The following is a 25,465-nucleotide window of genomic DNA, read 5'->3' as shown; positions in this document are numbered from 1 at the left end:
AGTGGGTGGGTGTAATGAGCAGTGAGCAGAGGGTTGGACTCAAACTGAAATCTGTTTTCATCCGTTAATCTCTCCTCTCTACCTCCCAAAGACTTCCTTTCACATTCCACCATTTTAACCAACGCCACCGGGACGCATTCTCGCTTATGTTTTCATTTCACTGATGTGTCAACCTTTTTCCACTATTATATATTCATGTGTATCTGCAGATCAAATCTGGCGTGCATGTAAATGAATAACCAACCCTAAACAACCCTGTGACTTAACACTGGAGATGGAGTTTGACAGAATATGATGAAATGATCCTGGAGGAAGGCAACTAAACACAGATATGAAGAATACCCGAGTAAAAATGCATCTTTTTACATTTGATGTACAATAACAAAATTGTGTATGTGTAACAATAACAATACACTTCTTCAGTATTAGGTTAACACTGATAGTGTCAATGTTTTTAAATAAAAACAGATTTATTAACTTAACAGGTACAAAATACAGATAAATAACTCATTGTGATGGCACTGCAGTTTTGCTTGAATGTTCAAATCAAATGATACTATTGGACTGCAGTGCAAATGATACTGTGGGGAGGAGGAGGTATGAAGATGAACCATTTTGTTCTAAAGATCATCTGTTTCAGAAAAATATATATATCATTTTATGTACTTCAGTCCAATGATATGTCAGTCAGTACGTGTCTTTTCAAAATATCAAATGATAATTTTCACAATGCTCATAATCGAGTAATATCCGTTTGTGAGTAAACCCCAGTCAAGTATTCCTGACCCTTTGTATTTCCACAAGTGAAAAACGTAGGCTGTCGAACCGTGAGCAATGCCACAGAAAGTTTTTGAGGTATTGGAGGTTGACATGACCCCATTTCTTCCTTGTATTGAGCTGAGGAGCACATATCCTTACAGCCACCCACATCGAATGACCAGAGGGGGCTGGACACAGAAAAGACCATAATAAGTGTTCCCAGGCGGAGTCTGTCATACAGGCATCATGTCCTTTTTAAATGGTAAGGAGTCCCACGTCAACCCATCACAAAGTGGAAGATGTCCAGATGGAAGGAGAACACGAGTAACCCAGTGACTAGGGACAAAAGATGGAGCAAATCACAGGTAAGAATAACTTGTATATTGTTCATAGATCATTTCCAGCAGCATCAAAAGAAAGCCTCTACACCCATCAGAGAAACACACCTTCTCTTCTCCACGCCGAGGAAGACTTTCCAGTTATTCAGCCTACCGTAGTTGAAAGGGTTTTTGTAAACCTGGAAGAACCGTTTAGAGAAAACAATATGAGTAATTAAAACCTCATTATGTTTTACATTCAACGTACAACAAACTTCCTTTAATTGATGGGTTGAGACTCATCATAAATATATACCCCAAGTTATCACGACAAGAACCATTTAAAAATGTAATAATCAAACATAATTACCCTCCCCCGTTTTGCCAATCGCTTAGTTTCTTTGCTGTTGATGTGTTTTTCGATGCTGGTCTCTCCTCTGGATATGAGAACTGCATGCCAAAATGTCAGAGCTCCTAGGAACACTGCCGTTGTGCTGCGAGAACACAAGACACCTCATTAGATCCGCTGCTAAGTTAATAAAAGCCAACAAACGTGTCCCACTTCCACAGCACTGTACTGACAGTCATCAGGATGTGATTTATGGGACAATGTGTGGAGTTAACATAGGACAAGTCAAAGCACTTCACAGTTTGGTAAGTACGTTCTAATGGCTGCATTCTAGTGTACAATATAACCCTCAATGCTAGTGTACAACTATGGCACATAGACAAGCTAAAGCTCATTATAAATTAAAGAATAATTTAGGATCATATGGTAGGTATGCTGTTGTGATGATGTCAGTGTGAAGTCACAGTGACATCATACAGTTTAAAAATAGGAACTTCAGCAACCAATAAGAATAAAGAAATGAACAACAGCTTAATTACATTAACCAAACATTTGTCATCATATGCTACAAATATTGTCGTGATGATATTATTAAGAAATGGCTTTACAGTGAAAAAACAATATTACAAAAGTAAGCATTGCTTGGGGTATATATTGTTAAATAGACCCCAACACAAATTTAACCAAATATATAGACCTTGAATTAGGAAATTAACCGAATAAATTTTAAGTAAAATATAAACATATATGCAGATATTTTTTGCATAGTTTTTTTGTAAATTATACATTTATAAATGTAAAAACTGATTAAAAAATCTTCTCCGTTTCCTTGGTGGAATATGTTGTCACAGAACCATCCTGTCTGTCTCTTATCTACTGAACAAATGAAACCTGCTTAGCTTGTTGTATGTAATAGGTAACATTGGGCGGCAAGGCTCTATACAAGTGACAACTTGAAATGTAGCTTTTACCTGGTGAGGACCCACATGTAGATGATGCACTTATTAATGAACTTTTCTTTAAAGGTGTAGTGTGGTGCAGGCGTCTGATAGTGGGTCTTGATAAAAATGAAAAGAGGAAATGTTAGACAGTGATAATAAACAAGGACAACAGTTATTGTATTGTGTGAGTATTTAGAGACTATACCTGGCCAGGGGGAAGCAGCCCTATAAGAGGTCCCATCCCTGTTACTGGTATCCCATGCTTTTCCATATCCAAATGTTTAAAGCGCTAATGGAACAGCCCAAATAAACCCAAAAGTTGAAGACAGAAACATGAGATGTTAGTCAGTAAGGTAACAGTTAGGCCCCACAGAGAGAGACACCTGACACGGAGGAAAAGTAACCGAAAAAGAAACAGTTTGGAACAACATTAGAGCAGTCCTGCACCCAACATCTGTCTAACAGTGTGTCGTAAGTCTGAGCCACTCACCTCAATAGCATTGTAAGCGTCCAGGAAGAGGTACCTGCCACTGATGCTGCAGTAAACACAGCCCATGGCCATGACGAGACAGAAGGAGAAGAAGTAACGGTGGTTAAAATGACCCACGCAGTTATTTAACCACGCTGAGACGCTGACATTAAGGCAAACCACCGTCTATTTTTTTTCAACTGTCAAGTTATATGATTTCTGATAAAACAAAAATGATGATAAGCCCAAAGGATACGACAATGATGGTCCATTTTCAGAATGCACCTACAAAAGGAAGAGAGAATTTTCAGTTTGATACTTATATTGAAAGGACTTTTTTCCCTCCTCTCTTAACAGACAACATACAGCAATAGTACCCTAAATGCATGTAACACCAGACGGCTCTTTCCAACCAGGCCTGGCCCCAGTAAATCAGTTTTTCTACTAAGCTATTGTGAGTATAGGATCGTTTTTCAAACAACTTATCTTTGACAGTCAAAATAAGACACAGAGTCCATTTGAGATATATAGACATACAGTATATAGACCAAACATCTGAATCTCCAAGGAGAAATCTCTCCCCAATAATGAAATTATAGAAGAGGAGAAGAATGACTCACCTGTTACAGATACCACAGTGGTGTGTTCTTGCTGGCTTAGGCATGATGCACTTTTTACAGACTGCCACAAATGGACTGTCATTTTTTACCTGGTAAAAAGGTACATTTAAGTTTAGTTTAAGCCCATTTAGAAAAGTTATTTGTGCTCCAGCTGAAAAGGGAAGTTGAGGGCTTACAGTGGGGGGACACCCGGGTGGGGTCTTTGCAGATTTGTAGTAGTGGAAAACAATCATGACGAGATTCCAATGTCCATACGTAAGGTGCCAAACGATCCATGCAGTGGAGTACGTGTCGATGACCATAGGCAGCAGAATCAAATAGACTATCGCCAGGATGGAGCTGGTCAGTACCACCACCAGGCAAACAAACACCTTCCAGACAGAGACAGAGGTTACACACAGAGATCATTCTCCAGATGGAAACAAAACTTCCTGTAACCAATCAGAGTAGCACACAGACAAACACAAACTCACTTTGCCAAACCAGCGGGTGACGTAGTCCACAGTCCAAAAAACTGGTTCAAAGACGGAGTCGAACACCACATCTGAGTCAGTGAGAGAGTTAAAGCAAAGTGACTGCACCAGCAGTAGTATGTACGCCCATGATTCCCTGATCCACAGAGGCAGCCTGCTCTTTCCTCTCCTGGTGCAGAAGCGGGACCATACACAGCGCAGCAGGTGTAGCACAGAGCTGGGACACCACCGCATTCTGCATCTGGGACCAAACTGCACCTGCAAGAATAAAAAAGAGAAAGAGTCAACTAAAGACTCTCACTGCAAAGTGGAAAGACATGCAACTTTGCTAATCGCAGTAGTAGTAGTAGTAATAGTACTTCTGTTTTAGTTAACTGTAAATCTGTCAAAACTCCTTTATTGTCATATCAAAAAGGAATGTGTCCCTGCAAGCCCAAATATAAACAGGGAAATACACAAACATACTCTAAATACATAAAATATGAGCCCTTAAAATTGATGTTATAATAAATCCTAAAACCAATGTTAGAATGAATAAAACGTTCAAATACATCAAACCTCGACATATGAAATGTATAGATGAGACACTCGAACCTGTTGGGCAATAATCATCAGCAGCAAACTGTTCACTCCCCTTTGTTAAAAACTATCCTAAATCGAATCTCATGCATAGTACAGCCATTTGCAACAAAGTGGACAAAGAAAATTAATTCTACTAACAATCCAGAGTATGTGTGATTTCACATTAAATTAGTTTCAGTCAATAAAAGACAGAAAATGGTACAAGTTCCGACAAGGTGTGTTTTTTCTTTAGCTTGGATATTTAAATAACCCTCACTTCAGATACCGTAAAACTTACAGAACATCCCTCTTGATGGATACGTGTAAACATTGGCAGGAATTATAATAGCATAGCATTTAATAGATAGATGAATCCTTTCACCTACAACACAGTTCTTTAGATGACACTTACCATATGAGAGTCAGTCAACTTGGATTTTTCTCTTTTATTTGTTAGTTAAGTTGTTCTCTCCATGATCAGCGGACACTTAAACTCCACGAGGTACTTTTACAGTTTAGCAGACACACACAAAGAAACCTGATGATAGAACAGTAATACATAGAGGTGGTGTGTTCTGTCGAAGAAAAGGACAGACACATCTTTCCTGTCTGTTTACATTCCGGACAGGGTGAAGCAGCAGGGTGGAGACTGGGCGGAGGTAGGTGAGATACCTCAGGGTGACAGAGCTCCGGAGGGAACTGGACTTCTGGGAGCACCAGCAGCGGCACTGACAGGTTCCTAGACGCGAAGACAACGGTTAGCTGTGGCTGCAGCCCCATGACAGCCGTGACATGTAACGCACCCATCACTCCCAGACCAGAGCTGTGGACTGCCCCGCTGCACCGCCACCCTCCCAAATCTCTTTTGTTTGGATGTCATCCGAGGTTTTAACACCTGACGCTGAGAGCTGCGGCTCATTTCTGGTTATTTGACCGGATTTCAGGGTTATTTCAGAAAAATACTTACTGTTCTATGAAAGCCAGAAACCCACCGACACCAGCCCTCCGGTCGACATGTCCAAAAGGAGGTGAAAACCGGATTTATTCCCGCATTTGAACGAAGAGCAGCAGGACCTGACTTGCTTTGACAGTTAACTGGATCCTGATCCCTGAGGTGGTGCGCATGCGCGGGGGAGAGAGGCGCAAGGGATTATGGTATTCCGAGTCAGGAAACAACTCCAGATAATCAGTGATTAGTTTCTCGATTATCTACCCTCATTTTACATTGTAATAAATATCTACACTTAATACTACACAACATGTATTGTGTTGTCTACCTTTATTAATTTAGAATTACTTTAATAACCTGCTGTTGGGGACTCTGGCTCTAGGGATTGTGGGACTTGTAGTTCCACCTCGCAGCGGCTGTGCTAGCTTCACTCGCTCGGCGGTGTGCTCGCCATGTGGACACTGAAGTAAACAGCTACAACCTGAAGCGACTCGTGTTAGGTTTTGTCATCATGTCATTTTGTTTTAACTTCGACGTCCCGACACAAAGTGTGAACTCGGACCAAGCGAGTGGACCCGAATCACAAATCTGCAAGAAAGGCAATGCTGCTCCAACTGTAAGTAATGTTAGTCCAGCAATTCATGTAGTTTGATAATGAGAAACTCAATACACTCGAAACTGTCAGGTAGTAATGTCAGATCGCAGTTTTCAAGATCATGCACAGACAGTGGCGTGTGTAGCTTCGTGAGGTCATGGGGCTGGAAGTGGAGGAGCAGGACCCTCAGTATGTCTGTGGTGGGGTTTTCCAGTGGAACAGCTTTATGATTGTAGAACCAACAAAATTGTTATTTATAATGAAACATATGCATCAACAAGTCAGATAAGGAGAGAGTAAAAAAAAATAAATAATAATAATAATATAATTATACAAAAATAAATATGAGACGAATAGTAGACAAATTAAATCTTGTCTCTATGGTCTGGGCTATAAATATATAAAACAGCTTTATCATATCTAAGGGTATAGAAATAAACCATTATGCAAAGTAAAATTAACAAGAGTTCATATTCTAAAAGAGTCACTGATACATGACTTGATATGGCAGGTGTGTTTGTGAGAAAACTCTAGAATAAACGCGATTACTAAATACAGTGATAAAGTATGTTTTTACTTAATTCATAATTTTACTTTTTTGGACAAGTCTAGAATACATTTTTCTTTATCCAACTCTAAACACAGACCTGGGTTCTGGTCAAAACTTTTTGAGGCGCCTCTCAAATGGAGCACAGGGGCGCACCCCCTCACACACACACACACACACACACACACACACACACACACACAGTCGTCATATATGCAGGTCATCTTATAAATTTCCCCTGTGAGTAATTTCATCTCTGTTTGTCAACACTGAAAATGCTCATGTTCATTTAACCACTAGAGAGCGTAGGTTGACAGGCCTTGACATCCCAGAGCGCCTTCATCTCAAAAAAGAGTCATTGCGGAAATCCTGTCCACTTTGATGGTGTATGACTGTATGGGTTGTTACTGTACCTCCGACCTCAGAGTACATGATGAATTAGTCATTTGACATTTGTATCTTTACTGTCGGGGTCTGGTATAGAGTTATGGGGAAATGAGGTGACTAGTAAATACATAAAACAAAGTAAGGTAGATTGTCTGTTGAAGCTTTGAAGCAAGAATTAGTTCAGGTCTGCATGGTTATATTTGAATTGACCTCTCACTACTCTAATTTACTTGAAATATGAATTTTGAACCCATTTTACTCATTTTTATTTAGTTATCAAAACCTGGTTAAAGATAATAATTGTTGATTATATAGTGTGATTAGTTACTAAGAGTCTAAGGTAGGCATAAGTACAAATATATGTAAATTGAAGATTTTAATATTCATTTTTTATTGTTTTGATAAGACAGTGTCTATTTTGTGAACGCAGCACACACGCAGCATCTTAAAACATCCACATTTCATTAATAAATACCAATGTTGGTCCAAAGGCACAATGATAGTTTTATCCCAAAATGTTTTCCGTCAACCCACCGTACTTAAAACCAGTGTAGCTCCCATGTTGCACAGTCATACATTTGCACAGAGACGTCAAGCACGTCCATAACCACCGGGAAAATCTTTGTTCCCTAACCCACAATACTGTATTTTTCAGAACAAGGACAATACCAAACCAGCAGAGCCAGTAAAAGAGGCCAAAGAGCACCATCTACCATCTGACCCTCAGTTCCTCCTTGTGGACGCTGTCCCTGAAACAGTCACTATCGGAAGTCTTCCTCCCCTCCACTTCCTCAACGAGACAGTTTTCGAGAAGACAGCCTCGGAGCGAGAGGATGATGAGAATATCCTCTCTCGCACTTCAGAGCAGAGGTCTGATCTCATCTCCGGTGTGTACGAGGGAGGGCTGAAGGTGTGGGAGTGCACTTATGACCTTCTGGAGCTCATGGAGAGAGACGGAGAGACGTTTGGGGGGAAGGCAGTGTTAGATCTGGGCTGTGGTGCGGGGCTGTTGGGGATACTAGCTCTGAAGAGAGGAGCCAGTCACATCCACTTTCAAGATTATAACAGCACAGTTATTGAACAGCTGACAGTGCCTACTGTAATTCTAAACTGCCAGGAGGATGACGAAATAGACAGTGAAGATGACAAAGAAGGGAGGGGCAACGGAAAGTTACAAGAGGAAGAAAGTTGCGGAAAGACGTTGAAAGAGAAAGAAGCGTCGAAAGACGGCAGCACGCCCCCAAAGAGACGAGCCATAGACCTATCCCAGCACCCGCTTTTATCGAAGTGTCGTTTTTTCTCTGGTGACTGGAGTACGTTTCTGGATTTGGTTCTAAAGGAGAGCTCACCACCCAAATATGATATTATATTCACGTCAGAGACAATCTACAACGCTGCTTACTACCCCACCCTCCACGAGACGCTCCACAAACTGCTGGCACCAGATGGACTCGTCTACCTCGCCACCAAATCCCACTACTTTGGTGTAGGCGGAGGCCTCCACCTGTTTGAGACATTTGTGGAGCAGAGGGGGACTTTCTCTGTGGATCACCTGTGGGAGGGGGAGGAAGGACTTCAGAGACACGTAGTAGTCCTACGTTTTAAGAAAACAAACGCTATTTGAATAAAGTGTTTGAGAACCTTATGGTCTGTTAACCCATTAAATCCAAAGCATTGTTTGAAATCCACCACCTAAAATCGGAGGAGCTGACAGGATTGCAATTGTCTATGAAACCTATTTCTTAGGCTCTGAAGCAGATAGAGACATGAAGTAAAAACATTTGACAGCTTAAACATTTGGCTTTCATTGCAAACCATTGTCCTCTCCCTGAACTTTGTGAACATGTTTTGAAAAACCAATAAAGCAGACAAACTCGCCCCTTTTGTTCGTCCATCTCCTCATACATATCTCTTACTGACTGAGCCTTGGTCAGTGTATCACAAGTAAAGTCTGCTTTAATATTTTTTTGCCGGCTCAGAGCGCAAACAAACTTCATTATATATAATGCTTTTCAACCCTCCCATGAGTATTTCAGCGAATGATGTCTTTCATCAGGCACATGTCTTACACAATGTCTTTGTGGATGAGACAAATGCAATAGAGACGTACCCAAATGGTCTTAAAGTATGTACACGCATATATTGCAATTGGTCTTAATGGGTTAATGGATTTATGGCTGCAGTTTAATAGTTTTAATAAGAGCTTAATAAAACAGTCAGCATTGTTTTCCAGTCCTCAATTTAATGCATGTATGTTTTATGTTACAGCAACATTGTCAGATCATGAAATAGCTGAAATAAAAACAATTCAGTTTCATCTCTCTGGTTACCTCAACCGTCTTTCACTTCCTATGTAGACATTTGAATATCTCTGCTAGTAACTGAAGTACAGTTGAAAGGGGCTGTTACTGGTCTTTAGATGCACAGGGAGGAAAGAAAGGAAATGGGCTCAGTGACCTTTTGCGAGTGATTTCCCCAGTGTTCAAACAGCAGCATGAAAGCCAGGCTTGTTTCTGAAGTCTGGCGCAAAATGTCAATTGCAACTTATCCCACCAGCCCAAGGATGGAGTTTGAAAGTGGATTCTGGAGTAAGTGCACATCAATGGTAGGACTCTATGGGGTCTCTGTATCTTCTTATTTTTAGTACTCTTGATCCTTTCGGTTTCTACCTACAGTTAAATTTATTACGTTATCTTGCAACACAAAGTCAGGACATGAGGATGGACACGTCCTGGAAATATGCACATTCACATACCAGAAGAGCTATGTTGTCATTATTCCTACACTGTGGTGAAACCCCATTACGAGGAAATCTATTGAATTATTCTAACTGGGATTTTTTTGGGAGGAAGTATAAATCAATTCCAGGGGAGTGTATTGTACCTTAACTGACTGTGTGAAGGGAATGAGGAAATCAGCTTTTTTTATGTGGTCACCGAACAGTTAAACTGTTTGAATATTACTGTGTGCTGCTTTGTTTTAAAGCAGTGGTTTTACCCTGCTGACCCAGTCCTGCCACGTCCATGTGATTGAACAAGATCAGTGTCACATCCCTGTCACGTTGGACTATGAACACATGACAAATAAAGTTATTTTAGGTAGGTTTTGTTTTCGATGAAACGCTCTTATGAGACCTGAGTCATGACGACTGCAACCACAAAAAATATACTTATTAATCAGTCTTGTCCTAAATTCACCCATGACGCAAGTGGTGGCCTTTTGATCAATATAATTTAACAAAGATAATACTGTCTTCTAGGAAACACTGTCACCAGCTCAAACATGACTCTACATTTCAACACCCGCAGCGTGGGGACAGAATTTCCTGTTACAGGTTATGTAAATACAGTGTTAAGTGTTACTTATTTCACTGTTGGGTACATACAAAGCACCTAACACAGTTTCTGTTTGCATATGCTCGCCCGGCAAACTTCCAGTGTGTCTGCTTCGTCATCGCCTCTCATCTCGACAGCTGTTCAAGGCCTGTAGGGGAATTCCTGATTCTTCGAGAAGACGCAGCCTTTCCCCCACTTACTTTATGGGAACAGGGGGCAGGGCCAGTCAGATGGTTTTCCTCAGAAACTATTATGTGTTGATTCATTGTGAGGGGGTGTGCTGCTCACTCCCACTGTTTCCTTGTTACTGGGAAGTGACACTCGGGCTTACCGTACAGAGGGAGTGTATAAAAAACAGAGAGGAGGGAGGGAGGCTGATGGGCGATATGAAAGGTGCTGGTATTTAAGGTTCTATTGCTCTGAATGTCAGACAGTGTGCTGTATCCTTACCCGGGAGCTGGAGGACGTAGGAGCGTGAGCTGAACATGCAGGTGAACTGGGGAGGGATGTCTTGCTGTGTCTTCGTTCAGCTTGGAAAGATTGATTCTGCGGATTCAACACTGAAACTGCTTTTTTGTTGAGATGGGACTGCTGAGGTATGTTTAAAGTTTGAATCCGCTACGGCACAGACCTAGGAGGCCTTTATGATGAAATGGATGAGTGGTAAATCCAAGATCTGGAAACTGACAAGGGTATGTATATAGGCGGGAACTGTCTGAAACGGGTCCATGCTGACATTTTTGAAATTATTGATGTAAATGATTACTAAATTGTTTGATTTGCTGAGACAAAACTACAATTTATACATTTTTAAGATGTGATTTTTTTTCCCGGGTTTTACCAGTCTGCTGTTTAGTTCAGTGCAGGCGGGAATACATGGTTAATGTCCTCATTCTCGTAAGCAGAGACACTGTAGAACTGGTTGTTTCTAATTCCAACGGCCGGAAAGATAGTTTCCTGAATGTGTTCAGGTGTGGCCTTCATCAGAAAGTTCATTGTCCTGAATTGCATGTGTCCTAAAAGAATGTACTCTCCAACTGAGTCAACCACAGTGACTGAGATAACATTGAGGAAGTATCTCTCTCTCTCTCTCTCTCTCTCTCTCTATATATGTATATACTGTCCCGATAAGAGGCCTTGAATGAGTTTTTTTTTATCTGGGATGACAGTTCGTTGACTAAATGTATTCCAACAATTACACGTCCCAAAGTTCTTTTCCTGGGAGTGTACTGTGATAACTGATGAGTCATTTCATGCCTTGATCGGAGCACTATCAGCACCATGATCTGCTTCAGTGTTGCTTCTATATCAGCCTGGTGGACAGACGGTCAGTCGTTGTGAAGCATTTCCAGGAATACTTCGATTAAGAAGACCGTGGAGCTCCTCAGATGACCCCAAGAAACCCTCCTCAGACTCTTTCTATAACCACAGAGCTGGATCCACAAATCCCAACTGCAGTTTGGAGGTTTGTTTCTTATAGAATAAAACGCCTCTCAATTTGTAACCACTTTCAGAAAATGTAAAAAAAAATTTAATTGAAATAAAAGCTGTAGTTAGTAATGGTCATTTGCTCAATCATCTTAAGATAGATAGAAGTAGTGCAGATGACATCATCTCATCATCTGAATTTCTTGAGAAATAGGGATGGACGCATCATACCTCTTAAACCCGCATTTGCTTTTAATCACCATATATTTCATGTTTCCTTATTTTTTATAGATTATTTTAATTGTGTATTGTTCCATTATTATTTATACAAAGAGCTGAGTTAAAAAATAAACATTAAATGAAACGATAGATAGTGTTCAAGAGATTTAGATATTTTTGGATTAAGAGTTTCCTGGGGACCACATATTCATAAGTGCTTTACTATGAGAACTGAATTCCATAGATGGGGGCATCTTCAGGCGTCATCTATGGGCTTAGTTCTTTTGGTACGGTACTGGTTTGTCAGCCTAACTGCGCAGCTTCACGGATTGTTGACTTCATTTTTGTGTTCAAATGATGCATGATAAGTTCAATTGAAATTGTTTATAATATTACTGTTTTGTCATTAAGTTTGTCAACGTTCATGTTAATCATGTTGTATGTGGTTAATAAATATAAAAATAATGTTGTTCCTCTGTAATTGATTAACTTTCACATTTTATTTTAATTCTGCTACATTAACATTGCGGCAGGAAATCATGCACAAGCTACCACGCTACATACTGAACATACATGCATATCTTCTCTTTATGTAGTTTCATAACATCCTTAGCGATGGTGACTGCAGGTTGTTGGGTTATCTATAAACAAGATAGGATCAAATTTGAAAATCATCATCCTTTCCTTTTACAACATAATGGTAATCTGACAAAATTATTTTGAGGTACCCGAAACACTACAGGTAAAAGGTCATTTGTGCGATGTACCCAGGACCCTCCTGTCCCCCTCTGTTAGCTCTACAGCTGGATTTCACTCTTTCCAATCTACCCTAACACTGTTTGACCCCGTTCTTGGACTGCAGATACGAGGGCAAAGGTGCTGTGGTTGTTCAGTTTATACACAACTAAGACATGGGTTAAAGCAGTGGTTCTCAACCTTTTTTCAGTGACGTACCCCCTTTGAAGAGAAAATTCTGCAGAGTACCCCCTAACCAGCGCAAAGCATTTTAAAACTCCATCAATGTCCATAACATTGCTCATTTTTAGTGGTCTCTCTTGAACTATTTCGAAATAAAAAGATATAAAAAATAACTATTATTATCTCAATATAAATAAAGATTTGTGCACATCAAAATAATTATCAACTTAAAGTGACCTCTTTTGGGATCATGATAAAGATATGTTCTCAAACTGAACTCATGAACTTAATTATAGCTAAACTTCTTCCCAAAAAATAAATCTTTAACTTAGTTTTAAATAAAAGATTAGCTCAGAACATATTTTTTCAATATTTATCATCTTAAAATATCTTCTTTAAGGATCGAAAAAAATACTGACAGGTAGCTTGTTTCCCTCTGCTTCGGGGAGGCTTTTCGCATCGTGTCTTGAGATGACCTGAATTCAGAAAGTTTCCTCTTAAAAAAATCAGGTGGCTTACCAACATGACTTTCATGTTTTGTCTGGAGATACCGCTGAAGATGTGGTGGCTTAATGCCACTGTTGGCTAATCTCTCCCCACAGAAAAAACAGTGTAAATAACCCAATCTATGTTATTGTTAATATTGTTGAAGTGTCTTTCTGTTATTTATTGTAAAATATTTGCTCGCTTTAAGGTCATACAATTTCATTTCCGCTTTTGTATTACATGCTTTTATTTTGAAAGGGTACCGGTAGAGACGCGGACTTGTTATGAATGATTAACTTCACAACGGAAAACTTTTACGTTTTAGCAAGGCTCCGAAGAGGCAAAAGCTCTCACGGTGTTGTTTAGGGAAGGCTCTCTGCTCTGGTTTCGCCTTCTTTGGTACTTGTCCCTCCGTGTTTCAGCAGCATTGCTGTTTTCAAGGCAGGTGATGACAGGTGATGACAGGTGGCGTGTGCAAGGTTGGGTCAAACCATCGGTATGGGGAGACTCTGTTTTTTTAGGATAATTAAATTGAAAAGCCTACTGAATATAAAATTTAGTTCATGAACTTACACTTATATTTTATTGAATGTTTGTTAAATAACAATTTTTCAAGGATTTTTGAATGGATGCTAATTTTAAATATATAAAAACAAAATCTCAAGTACCCCCTGGAGTACCTTCAAGTACCCCCAGGGGTACGCGTACCCCCATTTGAGAATCACTGGGTTAAAGAATAGCACTGGAGGAGGCCCATAGTGGTTAAATTCTTCACCATCATTGTTGAATACTAATTATTTGGTTATAGCCAAAAAAAACTTGTATTGAACCATTGACCTGTTCTAGTATATCAGAAAATGTAAGAAAATCCAGTTATGAAGACCCTGATGCCTGACAGTTAGGATTCAATGATCCTTTCCCTGCACAAAACCATAGGCTAATAAAATAAAGGGTGCGATTACATGCTGTGCTCCGCTTGTGAAAGATGCCATGACATGCCATGTTATCTCTTATCAGGGAAGTAATGATTAAAAAATCCACCCTGAACTTCCTTACCTTTATTAATCCCATGATAAGGGTCTGCTGACTCATTTCAATTTGACCGTAATAAATTCTTTGGAAAACACTCATGTGGGATACAATAAGGCCTTTGCAATGTGACCCAATTATTACGATATCCAGGCAGCAGGAAAACGGATGAAAATAAATCCTCCTTATGTTTGATGAATATCCTCAAATGCCAACATTAAAGATGTTCTAATGTTTACATCTCTATGATTTAATGTAAGTCTGATATATATCAATAATTAAGTAACTCATACTGTAACATTGGCTTCTTGGCTATGACATTAAGTAATAATGGTTCTCAAGCAGAGTTTGATTAGAATCTTTCACTCTATGTGAAATATTAATGATTTTATGTGGAGGTTAGGCCCTTGAAATACTTTTTGAAGATATGTTTACTTGCAACTTGCGACACTAGTAGTTGTTAAAACGTTCATGAAAACACAAGTTTACGAAACTATGACGAATATGACTAAATAATTACTTGATAGAAAAGCTATAAAACATGATTTTGATTGCAGTGGTAGAAATGAGTTGCTGGTAAATAGGCCTGATACTTACAATTGAATTAGAAAGCATGTAATACAGGACTTTTCGAGTATTTTTTGAATAACATTGTGTTAATTATACTTAATTAGATACTTTAAATACTTCTTCATTAACTAGTTTGGCTACTCGATCTTTTCTCTGAAGTTCCATCTGACTCAACTAGTAGCGACTCTGGAGTTATATCCGCCTTCTGTTTGATTGACAGCGTGTGGGCCAATCAGAATGATCTGGAAATCCACACAAACCTACATTTCCTTTTTTAATTGGCTGACAGGAGCCGTCGGTCAGTGACGCAAAAAGCTCCGTCCAACCAATGGTGATGGATGGGTTTTGTAGAAGATGAGCAACAGGCTGGCTCCTGCAGAGTGAAGCACAACGAGCGAACTTAAAGTTGTTTACCGTCCGGCGTCCGCGCCACCGTGGAGCCCGCATGGTTTGATTCCCTCTCCTGATAGTTTGACTGGGAGCGGACAGCGGAAGATCGCTGCCTCCGCGGTGTTTTTTAAAGAGAATAAGCGGATTTTTTCGAGACCGTGGCATGGATGAGGCACGGCCTACCAGTGGAGCTCCAGCCCACGGACTGGTGCCGCTGTTTCCCCCCGGACTGCAGGCTATCTACGGGGAGTGCCGGCGACTTTACCCCGAGCAAGCGAACCCGCTGCAAGTAACGGCCATCGTCAAATACTGGTAGGTACCACGTCCTGTTGTTGCTAGTCCGCCATTTCTGTCGCTGAGAAGTTAGGGGAACTAGTTTTTAATAGTAATGGCCAAACGTTTATCCTACTGTTAGCCTAGCCGCCTTGCTAACGTTTAAGCCAAATACAGCCAGGAGCCCCACCGTTTTCTGGGTCGGGGGGGCCCTGCACCAGCGTCATAACAACTTAATATGAGTGTACTTACTATTGGTGTGAAAGTTGATGCATGCTTGGTCAATTGAGGATCTGTACATCATGTGTACTGAGGTGTGGGTGCAGAAACCCTAGAACACGTTGATCTTTGGTCCGGCTGACGGTTGTCCTGTCCTGCTCCTCACAGGTTAGGGGGACCCGACCCGTTAGACTACATCAGTATGTACAGGAACTCGGGCTGTGCAGCTCAGGATATCCAGGAGCACTGGCACTATGTCAGCTTCGGACTGAGTGACCTGTACGGGGACAACAGGGTGCACGAGTGAGTACGCTGCTGTAAATACTCCACTACCTGTTGCTCAGGCAGCTTCAGGGATCTTTTTCATTGAATTCATTACACAATGTGAAAAACTGTGGGCATTGTAATATTATATTGCTTATGTCAGGATCTCATTAACATACCATGAACTTCTAACTTACACTGGAACTGTGTGTCCCTCTCTTGTTATTCTTTCACAGCATGTTCAGTGTGTTGTTGATCTTTTCAAGCAGTGGGACTATCACAATCCCCATGTATATAAAAGAGATTAAATAAGGTCTGTGTGTGTTTGTGTGTGTGTGTGTCAGATTCACAGCGGCAGATGGACCCAGCGGGTTTGGCTTCGAGCTAACCTTTAGGCTCAAAAGAGAAGTTGGAGAGACGGCACCCCCGACCTGGCCAGCTGAACTCATGCAAGGCTTGGCTCGCTACGTGTTCCAGTCTGGTAAGAGCACAACACAGTGTATTTCTGTTTTGATCCCATGCTTGGATTGAACAACATATTTAAACACCAAGGTAACGTCATTCAATCTCATAAAAAATATTTAAAGAAATCTATTACTTATTTGTAACAACTTAATTATGGCCAGTTTTGCAGCAACAAATACGAAGAGGGGTGCTATTTTATTACATTTTAAAGCTTAATTGAATTTTTAACCATTGATCTAACTAAACAAGCAGTTTTGAGACATGAATTTGTACTCTGTAAATGTCATTTATAACTTTATACTCTTAAAAAAGACATGAATGTTTTAATTAATAAAAAACCAGACACACTAAAAAGGTTATGAAATACATTTGTACAGCTCCTCATTCTTCAGACTTCGCTTGGACACCTTTTGATTTATGTTAGTCATTTAGTCAAAGTTTGTTAATAGTATAGTAAATGATTTATCTGTGCTGGATTTGATACACAATTTCCGAATGTATTCTTTGTAAATGTAGTGTATAACTCCACTGATAAAAGTTTTGTATACATTATCAGTGTTTGTTGGAGCGCTCTGTATTTAGAGGAAGTCTATTTTCTCAATTTTCCCTTAAGCATTATGCAACGCTTGTCTTTTTTATGGATGACTTGACAAATAAGATCATTGTTGTTGTGTGAGAATGTGTATCATGAGTAAGATAAATAAGTATACACTATTCTGCTACGTTCTTGAAATACTTCAGTTGTGTATATAATGTTCACAATGGTTGACAACAGAGGGGGCATTTAAAAGCCACGCAGAAAGAGAAGAAGGCTATTCTCTCTCTCTCCTCTCCTCTCCAACCCTTTTCGTTCCAGCTGGGGTCAATTTGCGCGTGGGTGGGCTGGGCCCTCGAGCTAAATGAATGCTGATTCCTGGCCGTCTTCCCCCTCACTTTTCTCCTACAGTAAATCTAGACTGGGTGGATGTTACCTCCCAAGCAGATTTCTCAGATTGAAGTGTGGTTTTTATGTTCTTCATATGGCATTTGGGGTTTGATTTCTCTCGCTCACTTGCATTCTCGCACCTCTCTGTGTCCCTCACCTTTGCTGTTCCCGTACGTTTCCCTCAGCAATTCTTTGTTATCAAACTATTAAAAGAAGTAGTCAGTGAATACTTCTTACGGCTGCTTTAGTTAATGTAGACTCATTAAAACAGCATTACTTTCTATCCTTTAAAATGAATGTTTCCTTTTTAATCTTTCTTCTACAGAAAACACATTTTGTAGTGGCGACCATGTATCGTGGCACAATCCACTGGACAACAGTGAATCTCGTATCCAACACATGCTGCTCACAGACGATCCACAGATACAACCAATTCAAACACCCTTTGGCACAGTGAGCTTTCTCCAGGTGAGTTCAAATATGTATTAATGGCTTCACATAATGCACTTTTGAAATATTATTGTCAAGTAACCATACATCATAATATCATTGCTGTTAATTCAGGACACAGCTACTTTTATTAAGATTTAGTTTAAATTTAACAATGTAGGAAAAACCTTTGAGCATTTAGGTAAAAGTTATATTTTATTGTTCAGTACATAAATAATTCTTTGAAGCCCAACTGAGTTTGTATTTGTTATTTAGGTTTAAGAAAAGTAAGTTCAATAATTATTAGGGATATGGCTGTAAACGATATTTTCCCAATACCATGATATAAAAACTGATGATTACCACACTTACATATGTACAATGCTGGTATTTGCAACCTAACTGAACATCTCACCTGTATGTGTGCATCTCCCCCTCTAAGTAGAGAAAATGAACTAAGACTGATTTCACTAGTCTTCTTCCTCCAGAAATTAACAGCAAATGTGTTAGATTACTTTTGATATCCAAAAAAACTAATGTGGTGTGTTGTCCTCGAGGACCAATATCTGGTTTGCTGGCTTTTCTTTTTTCTATTACTGACACTCACACAAACACACACACACACACAAACACTTTAATTATCTTTAATGGTGACTCTGGGAGTCAGAGCTTTACACACACTTACATAAAGAGGATGTCTATGTCTCATTGCTGCTGCCCCACAAGAGAGAGTTGAAGTCGGTATGATGGGTTGTAAGAAGGACTTAGAAACTAAAAAGGTTGAAGACCACACTCCTCATGCTCTTTCTTTGTCTCGTTCAGATTGTGGGTGTGTGTACAGAGGAGCTACAGGCGGCCCAACAGTGGAACGGCCAAGGGATTCTGGAGCTGATGCGTGGAGTCCGAGTGTGAGTGGACAAGTGTTGGCTTGGATAGATTACAGAGGCTTGTTTTAGGTTTTTAAGTCGTATTTTACATAACAGACTATGCTATTTCTCCATGGTTTGGTGTATGCTTATTTTTGTTTCACACCTGAATTGATGGGTTAGTGTTGTTTTATAATTTAGGATTGCTACATCTGTAAAAAATGTCACAAAGAGAGAAACTCATCATTTAGGTTTGCTCTAAAAACAACTAAACATGCATTTCAAGTCGTTAAGTGTCTTTTGTAGATGCATTTGTGTCACTGAACTGAAATTGAAAGACTACCGTCAGTGCCACTGAAAAATACCGAAGCTCGGTCAACACATTATGAGTAGCAGATTGAAGAATGTAGTTACTGTTTAATTTATTAAATGTGTGTGTGTTTAACCTGTGGTTAAGGTTGTGCCGGACTAATGCTAATGCTTTTCCTGTGTACAGAGCTGGTGGTCCTTGGCTAATCACAGATATGAGGAGAGGGGAGACCATTTTTGACATTGATCCACACTTACAAGTAAGGCTTTATTATTTATTATACTCCTCAGCTGCTAGCTACATGCACTACATATCTAATATATAGCAGAACTAGTGGAAATACTGAGAGTAATTTTATGAAATGGCCCATGATGGGTTCTCCACCCCTGTTTGACATTGTATTTAGTGCCCCCTGTTGGTACATCATTGTGCAGTGTCCAAGTATTTCTGAATATGTTTAGCTTAGGTGAGTCTTATTTGAGTTAGTGTTAATGATTGCGTATATTTCTTGCTCTTCTAAGCAGGAGAGAGTGGACCAAGGAATTGAGTCAGAGGGCTCTAACCTAAGTGGGGTCAGTGCCAAGTGTGTGTGGGACGATCTGAGTCGACCGCCAGAGGACGAGGAGGACAGCCGATCCATCTGCATCGGATCACAGCCACGCAGGCTCTCCGAAAAAGGTTAGCCAAGTCCCAAAGGAAATAAAAGACTAGATCCTCCAATTAAGACTGAGCAGACCCAAGAATACTTAACCATTCTTTCCGCGTGCTGGCAGCAATGCACAGTGGAATAATTCCACGCTGATCTTTGTGTGTTGACAGACACAGAGCAGATCAGGGAGACCCTGAGAAAAGGACTGGAGTTTAATAGTAAGGCAGCTCTACCACCAATCAGCAGCCAGAGACAGAGCCATGAGAGGCCTCAGTAAGTGTTCCTCCCACACACCAACACACACACTAACATGGGTTCAGCTCAGCACAGAGGTTGCACCAGGATAACTCCCTCCACCATGTGCAGTGACTCAGAGCATTTGACATATGAACTGTTACCAGCTTTGTTTCTTAGCTACCAGCATGATGTTGTGGTTTGTCACTATCCTGTTGCTATTTTTCTCGGGAAGTGTGTGCGTCGTCTGCAGAGTCAAGTAACGCTTCACGGACACAGTGCAAGGAGCGGCGGTTTCCTTCACAGTAGCTGTTTATCCACAGACACTCATCCTATAATGGCTGAATGCCCTATTTCAGACTTCCTCACTTTAATTTCCCTTCCACCTTTCTCTTCTCTTCTACGTCTGTTTCTCAGGAGTCGGAAGGACAGTTTGGAGAGTGAGAGTTCAGCGGCCATCGTTCCACATGAGTTGGTCCGAACACGTCAGTTGGAGAGCGTCCATCTGAAATTCAACCAAGAGGCAGGCACGCTGCTGCCCCTCTGCCTGCGGTACTACACCGTTCTCCTGCACCCACATACAGCATCTACAGCTCTGGGATCTCTGCAGGAAATAGAAACAAATAAAAAAACGATCCGGGTTTCAATAAACACGAGAACACAAACACCTGTAAAAATGACGATGCTGGATAATTATTAAAATGTCCAGTGCTATTTTTAAGACAGTACAGTTCAGACTAAATATAACCACATGAATAAGAACATTATGTATCTATTTTTGGACTCTGGGTCGACTGTATATCATTGACTGATATTGATGATTGAATAACCAGAGGCAACAGCTCATACACAGGCAGTATTTTTTTTTCTTATATTCTCCTTATCTGATGGAATTGACACATGGCTGATAACAACCTGGGCTTGGTGCTCGTCTGTATCTGCAAGAGTATTAAGACGTTATTTGAAATATTTTTGAAATATTTGAAAAACACAAACTGTTATTTAAAAAAAATGTTGCTCTTCACACAAAGAGGTTTGTGTGAGAGAGGGAAAGACGTGTGGAGAGTTATGAGTGAGAAAATGGTGTAAAAGGCCGGATTATGTGATACTGGCATTGAGTGTGACTATGACTAATTTTACTTACCTTTGCAAATGTTTTCTGCTTGAAACTTTTAATACCTAGAAAAGATATTGAATTAAATGATAGTTTCAAACCATGCAGCAGACCCAACGAGACCTTACTGAAGATGTGTCTGTCATATTAAAGTACGACAGAATATGTGTTGTATGAATTAGTATATGTTGCAATTGTCATTATAATTAAGGGGAATTTGTTATAAGTTTTGTTTTATTGTACATTATATGAAGTTGTTTGGTTTTAATTTTTTATTAAGACATTTTCATTTTGAAAAGTAGCTGGACCATGTTTAGGTCAAGCCATTCACCATAGTCCTTCTTTAGATAGTTTTCACTTTAAACATTTGCATGTTTTAAGAATAGATTCAGAACAAGAAAATATTTACTAATCAATACTACAGTAAAAATCCTAAAACAGCAAAGTTGTTATCTGAAGTCACAATGGGTTTTTGAAGCAGCCCCGTTACCATAATTCATCAAATAGAGCTTCAGTAATGTGCTCATCAATAGTGATATTGTAACTTGATGGATGGAAACAACTAAGCTGACACAACAGACTAACACTGATCACTGCAGTCAGTGAGTCTCAGCTTATTTGTCAATTTTCAACATGCAATTGCTCAAAAGAAATTACAATTTATTTTTATTTAATAATACATTTTTATACGATGGAAAATTAAGTCTATAAAATCAAATGTGGAAAGATTGGCCATGAATTGGAATTCTGATGATACAAATTTAGAAGCATATCTGTTCTTATATTGCCTTTGCAACATAGAACTCTTAAAAGTTTTTAAACGCTTGCTAGTAGTTTTCATATGGAACGAGAAATATTCAGTTATGATCACAATAATTGATATTACATCCTTGTGTACTTATAATTCCCCTTTGTGGCTCACACTGTGCTGTATTCAACCCTTTTGTAGGGGTCGGTTGCTCCATGGAAGACATTTCACTTTCAAAAGTATCAATGGAGACACAGCCATAACGTTTGTGTCAACGGGAGTTGAAGGAGCTTTTGCTACTGAAGAGCATCCATATGCAGCCCACGGCCCCTGGCTCCAGGTACACACACACACACACACACACACATCGAGACTCACACAGAAACTCACAGTTTTCATGTAGCACTTGCATATTAATGGCATTTATTGGAATTTCTGTTTTCCCTGTCTAGATACTGTTGACCGAAGAGTTTGTAGAGCAAATGCTTGGGGATTTACAAGAACTGAACACTCGTGAGGAGGCAAGTAAAAGCGCCTGTTTAACTTTTATTTTCGGTTTTGTTTTGTTCAACTGCTGGCCTGTTTAAACTCATGTACCCTTTCTCTTTGTATAGACAAAGTTACCAAAGGAGTACAGTTGGCCAGAAAAGAAGCTGACGATCTCTGTCCTACCAGATTCTGTGTTTGATAATCCACTGCAATGAGACCAAGACATTTAATCACTAGAAAATACCTGCAATCACACATTTCCAGAGTGGACCGTCATGAACTGGAGGCCTCCCAGAACATGCAGCGACCTAAAGCTGCTGGGGCGCACAGATGTGTTGTTCCTGCAGTGGAGAGTCTGAGACTGTTTCATCCCAGAGGACTATCAGGAGACTTTTGACTGTTACTGCAATCTCAGACTAACCCCAGTGTTAACAACATGAATGCCTCGAAAAAATGTCAAATCCAGCCTGTCCAGATGGTTTACCTGTTAAAACAATCATTATAGGTGACACACTATCTGACCTGCAAAGCCAGATGCCCATTCATCCATTAAGGCCAGGTCTGACTTATATGTCACAAATGTAGTTGAGCATGAGTCCTGCAGACAGGAGGTTCCTAGCAACAACTGAGTCAAAGTTCTCATAAACTAGTTCTATTTATTCCAGTGGCCCTAGAAAAAGGCTGCATAGTCACATGTTGAACCATTTCTGTCACTATTGTTTTCAACTGAGCTAACGTGTATAGTATTTACAAATGCTGGACATTTTTCTTATGTTTTTAGTCATACCAAAGTTGTAACTGTTGGCGGTTCCCTGCCAGAACTGTCCTTGTCTTAAAAGTGTCATGATTCTGTAGTATGACATGGTTGAACTATCATTAACTACCATTCACTGCCTTTGTTTGTCTGGGAAAACCAAACGAGCATCTCAAATCTTTTGTAGATATTTTTCAAGCGCTACAGGGAGAACCACCTCTGTCCCCTGTGCCAAGAACACAACTCCTCTATTGGGTAATTGTTTTTTGAATGTGTCGTTTTTCTGTTTTCTCATGCTCGACTCTGCATGTGTTTAGTTATGAAAGTAAATCTATCACCTCTGTAAATTTTCAACAACTAGGAATCTGTGTTCAGCGTCCTCTCTCAAGTGTCCTCCCCAGTGGCCGTTGAAATGTAAAATGTGTATTTTGATAAGTAGGACCTGCTTGGAGTTAAATTCCACAGTGCTTTGTATTGACAAGCACTGCATACTCGCTGTCGACTCTTGCCTTCAGCTCTTGTTGAGAAACATCACTTTGATTCAAGGCTGCTGCGTTCGCTGTCTTTCTCTGATACCATCAGTGCATTCCATGTTAAAGCCGAAACTAAGCAAAGACTACTTTTACTACCGTGTCTCCTTAAAATTATACTCTTATATAATCTTTTTTTTGTTGTTTTTTAACTCAAAAGTGTAAAATGTAATGTTTAGACAGGGGTGAAATGGCATTTTTTTATTTCTGAACTGGCTAATTGTAAACCAAAGTGCATTAAAGAGTGTAGATATTTACACAAATAAAGCTGGAACACTAATGTAGTTTTAAAGAGGAACGTTATCCTTTTAAAAGCCTTTTGCTGAATACAAGTCAATATTTACATGTATACTTGATTTCTTATAAAACAATGTGAATGTGAATAACCAGGAACCTTTTATTGTGACTATAATGCAGAAGCATTGCTAACGGGTAATAAATCACATACTAATGCTTCAGACATCTATTAAGAAGCCATCAGTGTTGTGCAAGTTCACACCTCTCATGAACTAGTTCAAAGTTTAGTTCATAAAAGTAAACATGAATAGTTCACATTCATAGTTCACCATTTAAATTCTGAACTAGTTCATAGTTCAGTTCATTTCAAAGTTTTAAGGTGGAAAGTGAGAATGAAAGACTTAACTTGTTAAAGAAAACCTTATCGATCACTACCCCTTGCCTTTACTATCAGAATCTTTATCAGACAGTGTGTAAAAATCCCTCTCTGCTTTCTCTTGCCATCTGTATATGAGAGCGAGAGCTGTTGTGTTGCAGGTATGGCCTGCCCCTTTAAGGAAAGTTTGTAGTGTGTGACGTAGGGCAGCTGGGAATTGTGGGAAAATACGCTAAACGTGTGTGTATAACGAGAAGTGACGGACCATCTAGAGGGGATGCGAGTGCTGCTCCTGCTGTATATCCTAGAAATGAAGTGGCCGCATTCCAAGTAAAGAAACATCTCCTCCTCCTTATTCACGGAGCGGTCCGGACGGCTGGTTACCAGCCAGACAGCGAGCCAAGATAACCAGTGACGGGGCGGCTCCTGGTACAGGCGACACAGGAGGGTGATTTATCATGACGTGACACATGCAATGTAAAACAATACATTACCGTCACACCATCATCCTCTAACCCCGAGGACGCACCGGAGGTAGAAGAGCTGCAAAAAGCGGTCCGCCTCCTTTCCTCGCCCATGTTAAATACTTGGGCTGTTCGCACCGGCAGGCAGCGTAGTGCCGGGGAAGAACCGGGAAGCGCCGCGGCCACACACACACACACACAACACACAAGCACATAATCTCCTGGGGGGGGGGTTGGCTACAGGCTTGCGTAGGTCAGTCACCTGTGAAGACCAGCATCATTTACCCCTGAACCAGCACGGACAAATGATGATGATGATGAAAAATTAAATCTAACAAAATTAAATTGAATTAAATTTTGTTTTTTTTTAATTAAATTAAATTAAATTAAATTAAATAAAAAAATGCGCGCGCACATCCTGTGCAGAAGCCACTGCGCACATTCTGCGCAGAAGCCTATTGCGCATACCTGCGCAGAAGCCCATTGCGCACATTCTGCGCAGTAGCCGAATGCGCAGGAATTGCGCGCGCATTTTTTTTTCAAATTCAATTTTTTCCTGTTTTTATATTTAATTAAATTAAATTTGCATCGTGTAAGATATTTCGCAATTAATGAGTAATACTGTCAATCTTCAGAAATTCTACTAGCTTGAAAACTGGAAGAGGCGAACGCGCTACCGACTAGGCCAAACGGTCTGTTTCCGGCCTTGACGAACAAATATTTTAAAGAGTGTCATTTTTGCTGCTTTTGATAAACACTTCAGACACTTCTACTTTT

General features: G+C 40.1%; 3 protein-coding genes across 5 annotated transcripts; 2 read left to right on the top strand and 1 right to left on the bottom strand.

Annotated features, from left to right (window-relative positions):
- Positions 1-451: 451 nt before the first annotated feature.
- zdhhc16a (zinc finger DHHC-type palmitoyltransferase 16a) lies at positions 452-5,614 on the bottom strand. 3 transcript variants are annotated; one of them, XM_062401315.1, is made up of 12 exons: positions 5,457-5,570; positions 4,902-5,228; positions 3,929-4,186; positions 3,632-3,826; positions 3,456-3,544; positions 3,092-3,120; positions 2,857-2,990; positions 2,572-2,655; positions 2,397-2,482; positions 1,447-1,570; positions 1,206-1,276; positions 452-1,095 (listed from the first exon to the last, which is right to left on the bottom strand). In XM_062401315.1, exons 2-12 carry the CDS (start codon positions 4,902-4,904, stop codon positions 993-995), a joined length of 1,176 nt encoding a protein of 391 aa, XP_062257299.1. In that variant the 5' UTR covers positions 4,905-5,228; positions 5,457-5,570; the 3' UTR covers positions 452-992. The 3 variants fall into 3 exon arrangements, with proteins under 3 accessions (XP_062257299.1, XP_062257301.1, XP_062257300.1); XM_062401317.1 differs by lacking the exon at positions 4,902-5,228 and having other exon boundaries at positions 5,457-5,614; XM_062401316.1 differs by lacking the exon at positions 2,572-2,655.
- Positions 5,615-5,793: 179 nt separating this feature from the next.
- mettl18 (methyltransferase 18, RPL3 N3-histidine) lies at positions 5,794-9,284 on the top strand. The gene is made up of 2 exons (XM_062401318.1): positions 5,794-6,054; positions 7,623-9,284. The coding sequence occupies exons 1-2, from the start codon at positions 5,950-5,952 to the stop codon at positions 8,589-8,591; spliced, it is 1,074 nt and encodes a 357-aa protein (XP_062257302.1). The 5' UTR covers positions 5,794-5,949; the 3' UTR covers positions 8,592-9,284.
- Positions 9,285-15,214: 5,930 nt separating this feature from the next.
- On the top strand, positions 15,215-23,893 carry sufu (suppressor of fused homolog (Drosophila)). The gene is made up of 12 exons (XM_062401225.1): positions 15,215-15,654; positions 16,003-16,137; positions 16,443-16,579; positions 17,814-17,956; positions 18,740-18,825; positions 19,280-19,352; positions 19,615-19,771; positions 19,913-20,015; positions 20,394-20,528; positions 22,040-22,178; positions 22,291-22,359; positions 22,453-23,893. The coding sequence occupies exons 1-12, from the start codon at positions 15,506-15,508 to the stop codon at positions 22,540-22,542; spliced, it is 1,416 nt and encodes a 471-aa protein (XP_062257209.1). The 5' UTR covers positions 15,215-15,505; the 3' UTR covers positions 22,543-23,893.
- The last annotated feature ends 1,572 nt before the right edge of the window (positions 23,894-25,465 follow it).

This window comes from Platichthys flesus, chromosome 12 (genome assembly GCF_949316205.1).
Source record: "Platichthys flesus chromosome 12, fPlaFle2.1, whole genome shotgun sequence".
Classification (NCBI taxonomy): domain Eukaryota; kingdom Metazoa; phylum Chordata; class Actinopteri; order Pleuronectiformes; family Pleuronectidae; genus Platichthys; species Platichthys flesus.
Note: the sequence above shows the minus strand (reverse complement) of the source record. Positions and strands in the feature narration are given on the sequence as shown.

Coding starts and splice junctions, on each gene's coding strand:
- zdhhc16a (XM_062401315.1), bottom strand. Junction 3,545..3,631: donor CACCCGGGTGTCCCCCCACT/GTAAGCCCTCAA, acceptor CCTTTTTACCAG/GTAAAAAATGACAGTCCATT. Junction 3,121..3,455: donor CACTGTGGTATCTGTAACAG/GTGAGTCATTCT, acceptor TTCCTTTTGTAG/GTGCATTCTGAAAATGGACC.
- sufu (XM_062401225.1), top strand. CDS start 15,506: ATGGATGAGGCACGGCCTACCAGTGGAGCTCCAGCCCACGGACTGGTG. Junction 18,826..19,279: donor CTGATGCGTGGAGTCCGAGT/GTGAGTGGACAA, acceptor TCCTGTGTACAG/AGCTGGTGGTCCTTGGCTAA. Junction 22,179..22,290: donor CCCACGGCCCCTGGCTCCAG/GTACACACACAC, acceptor TTCCCTGTCTAG/ATACTGTTGACCGAAGAGTT.
- mettl18 (XM_062401318.1), top strand. CDS start 5,950: ATGTCATTTTGTTTTAACTTCGACGTCCCGACACAAAGTGTGAACTCG. Junction 6,055..7,622: donor AAGGCAATGCTGCTCCAACT/GTAAGTAATGTT, acceptor TGTATTTTTCAG/AACAAGGACAATACCAAACC.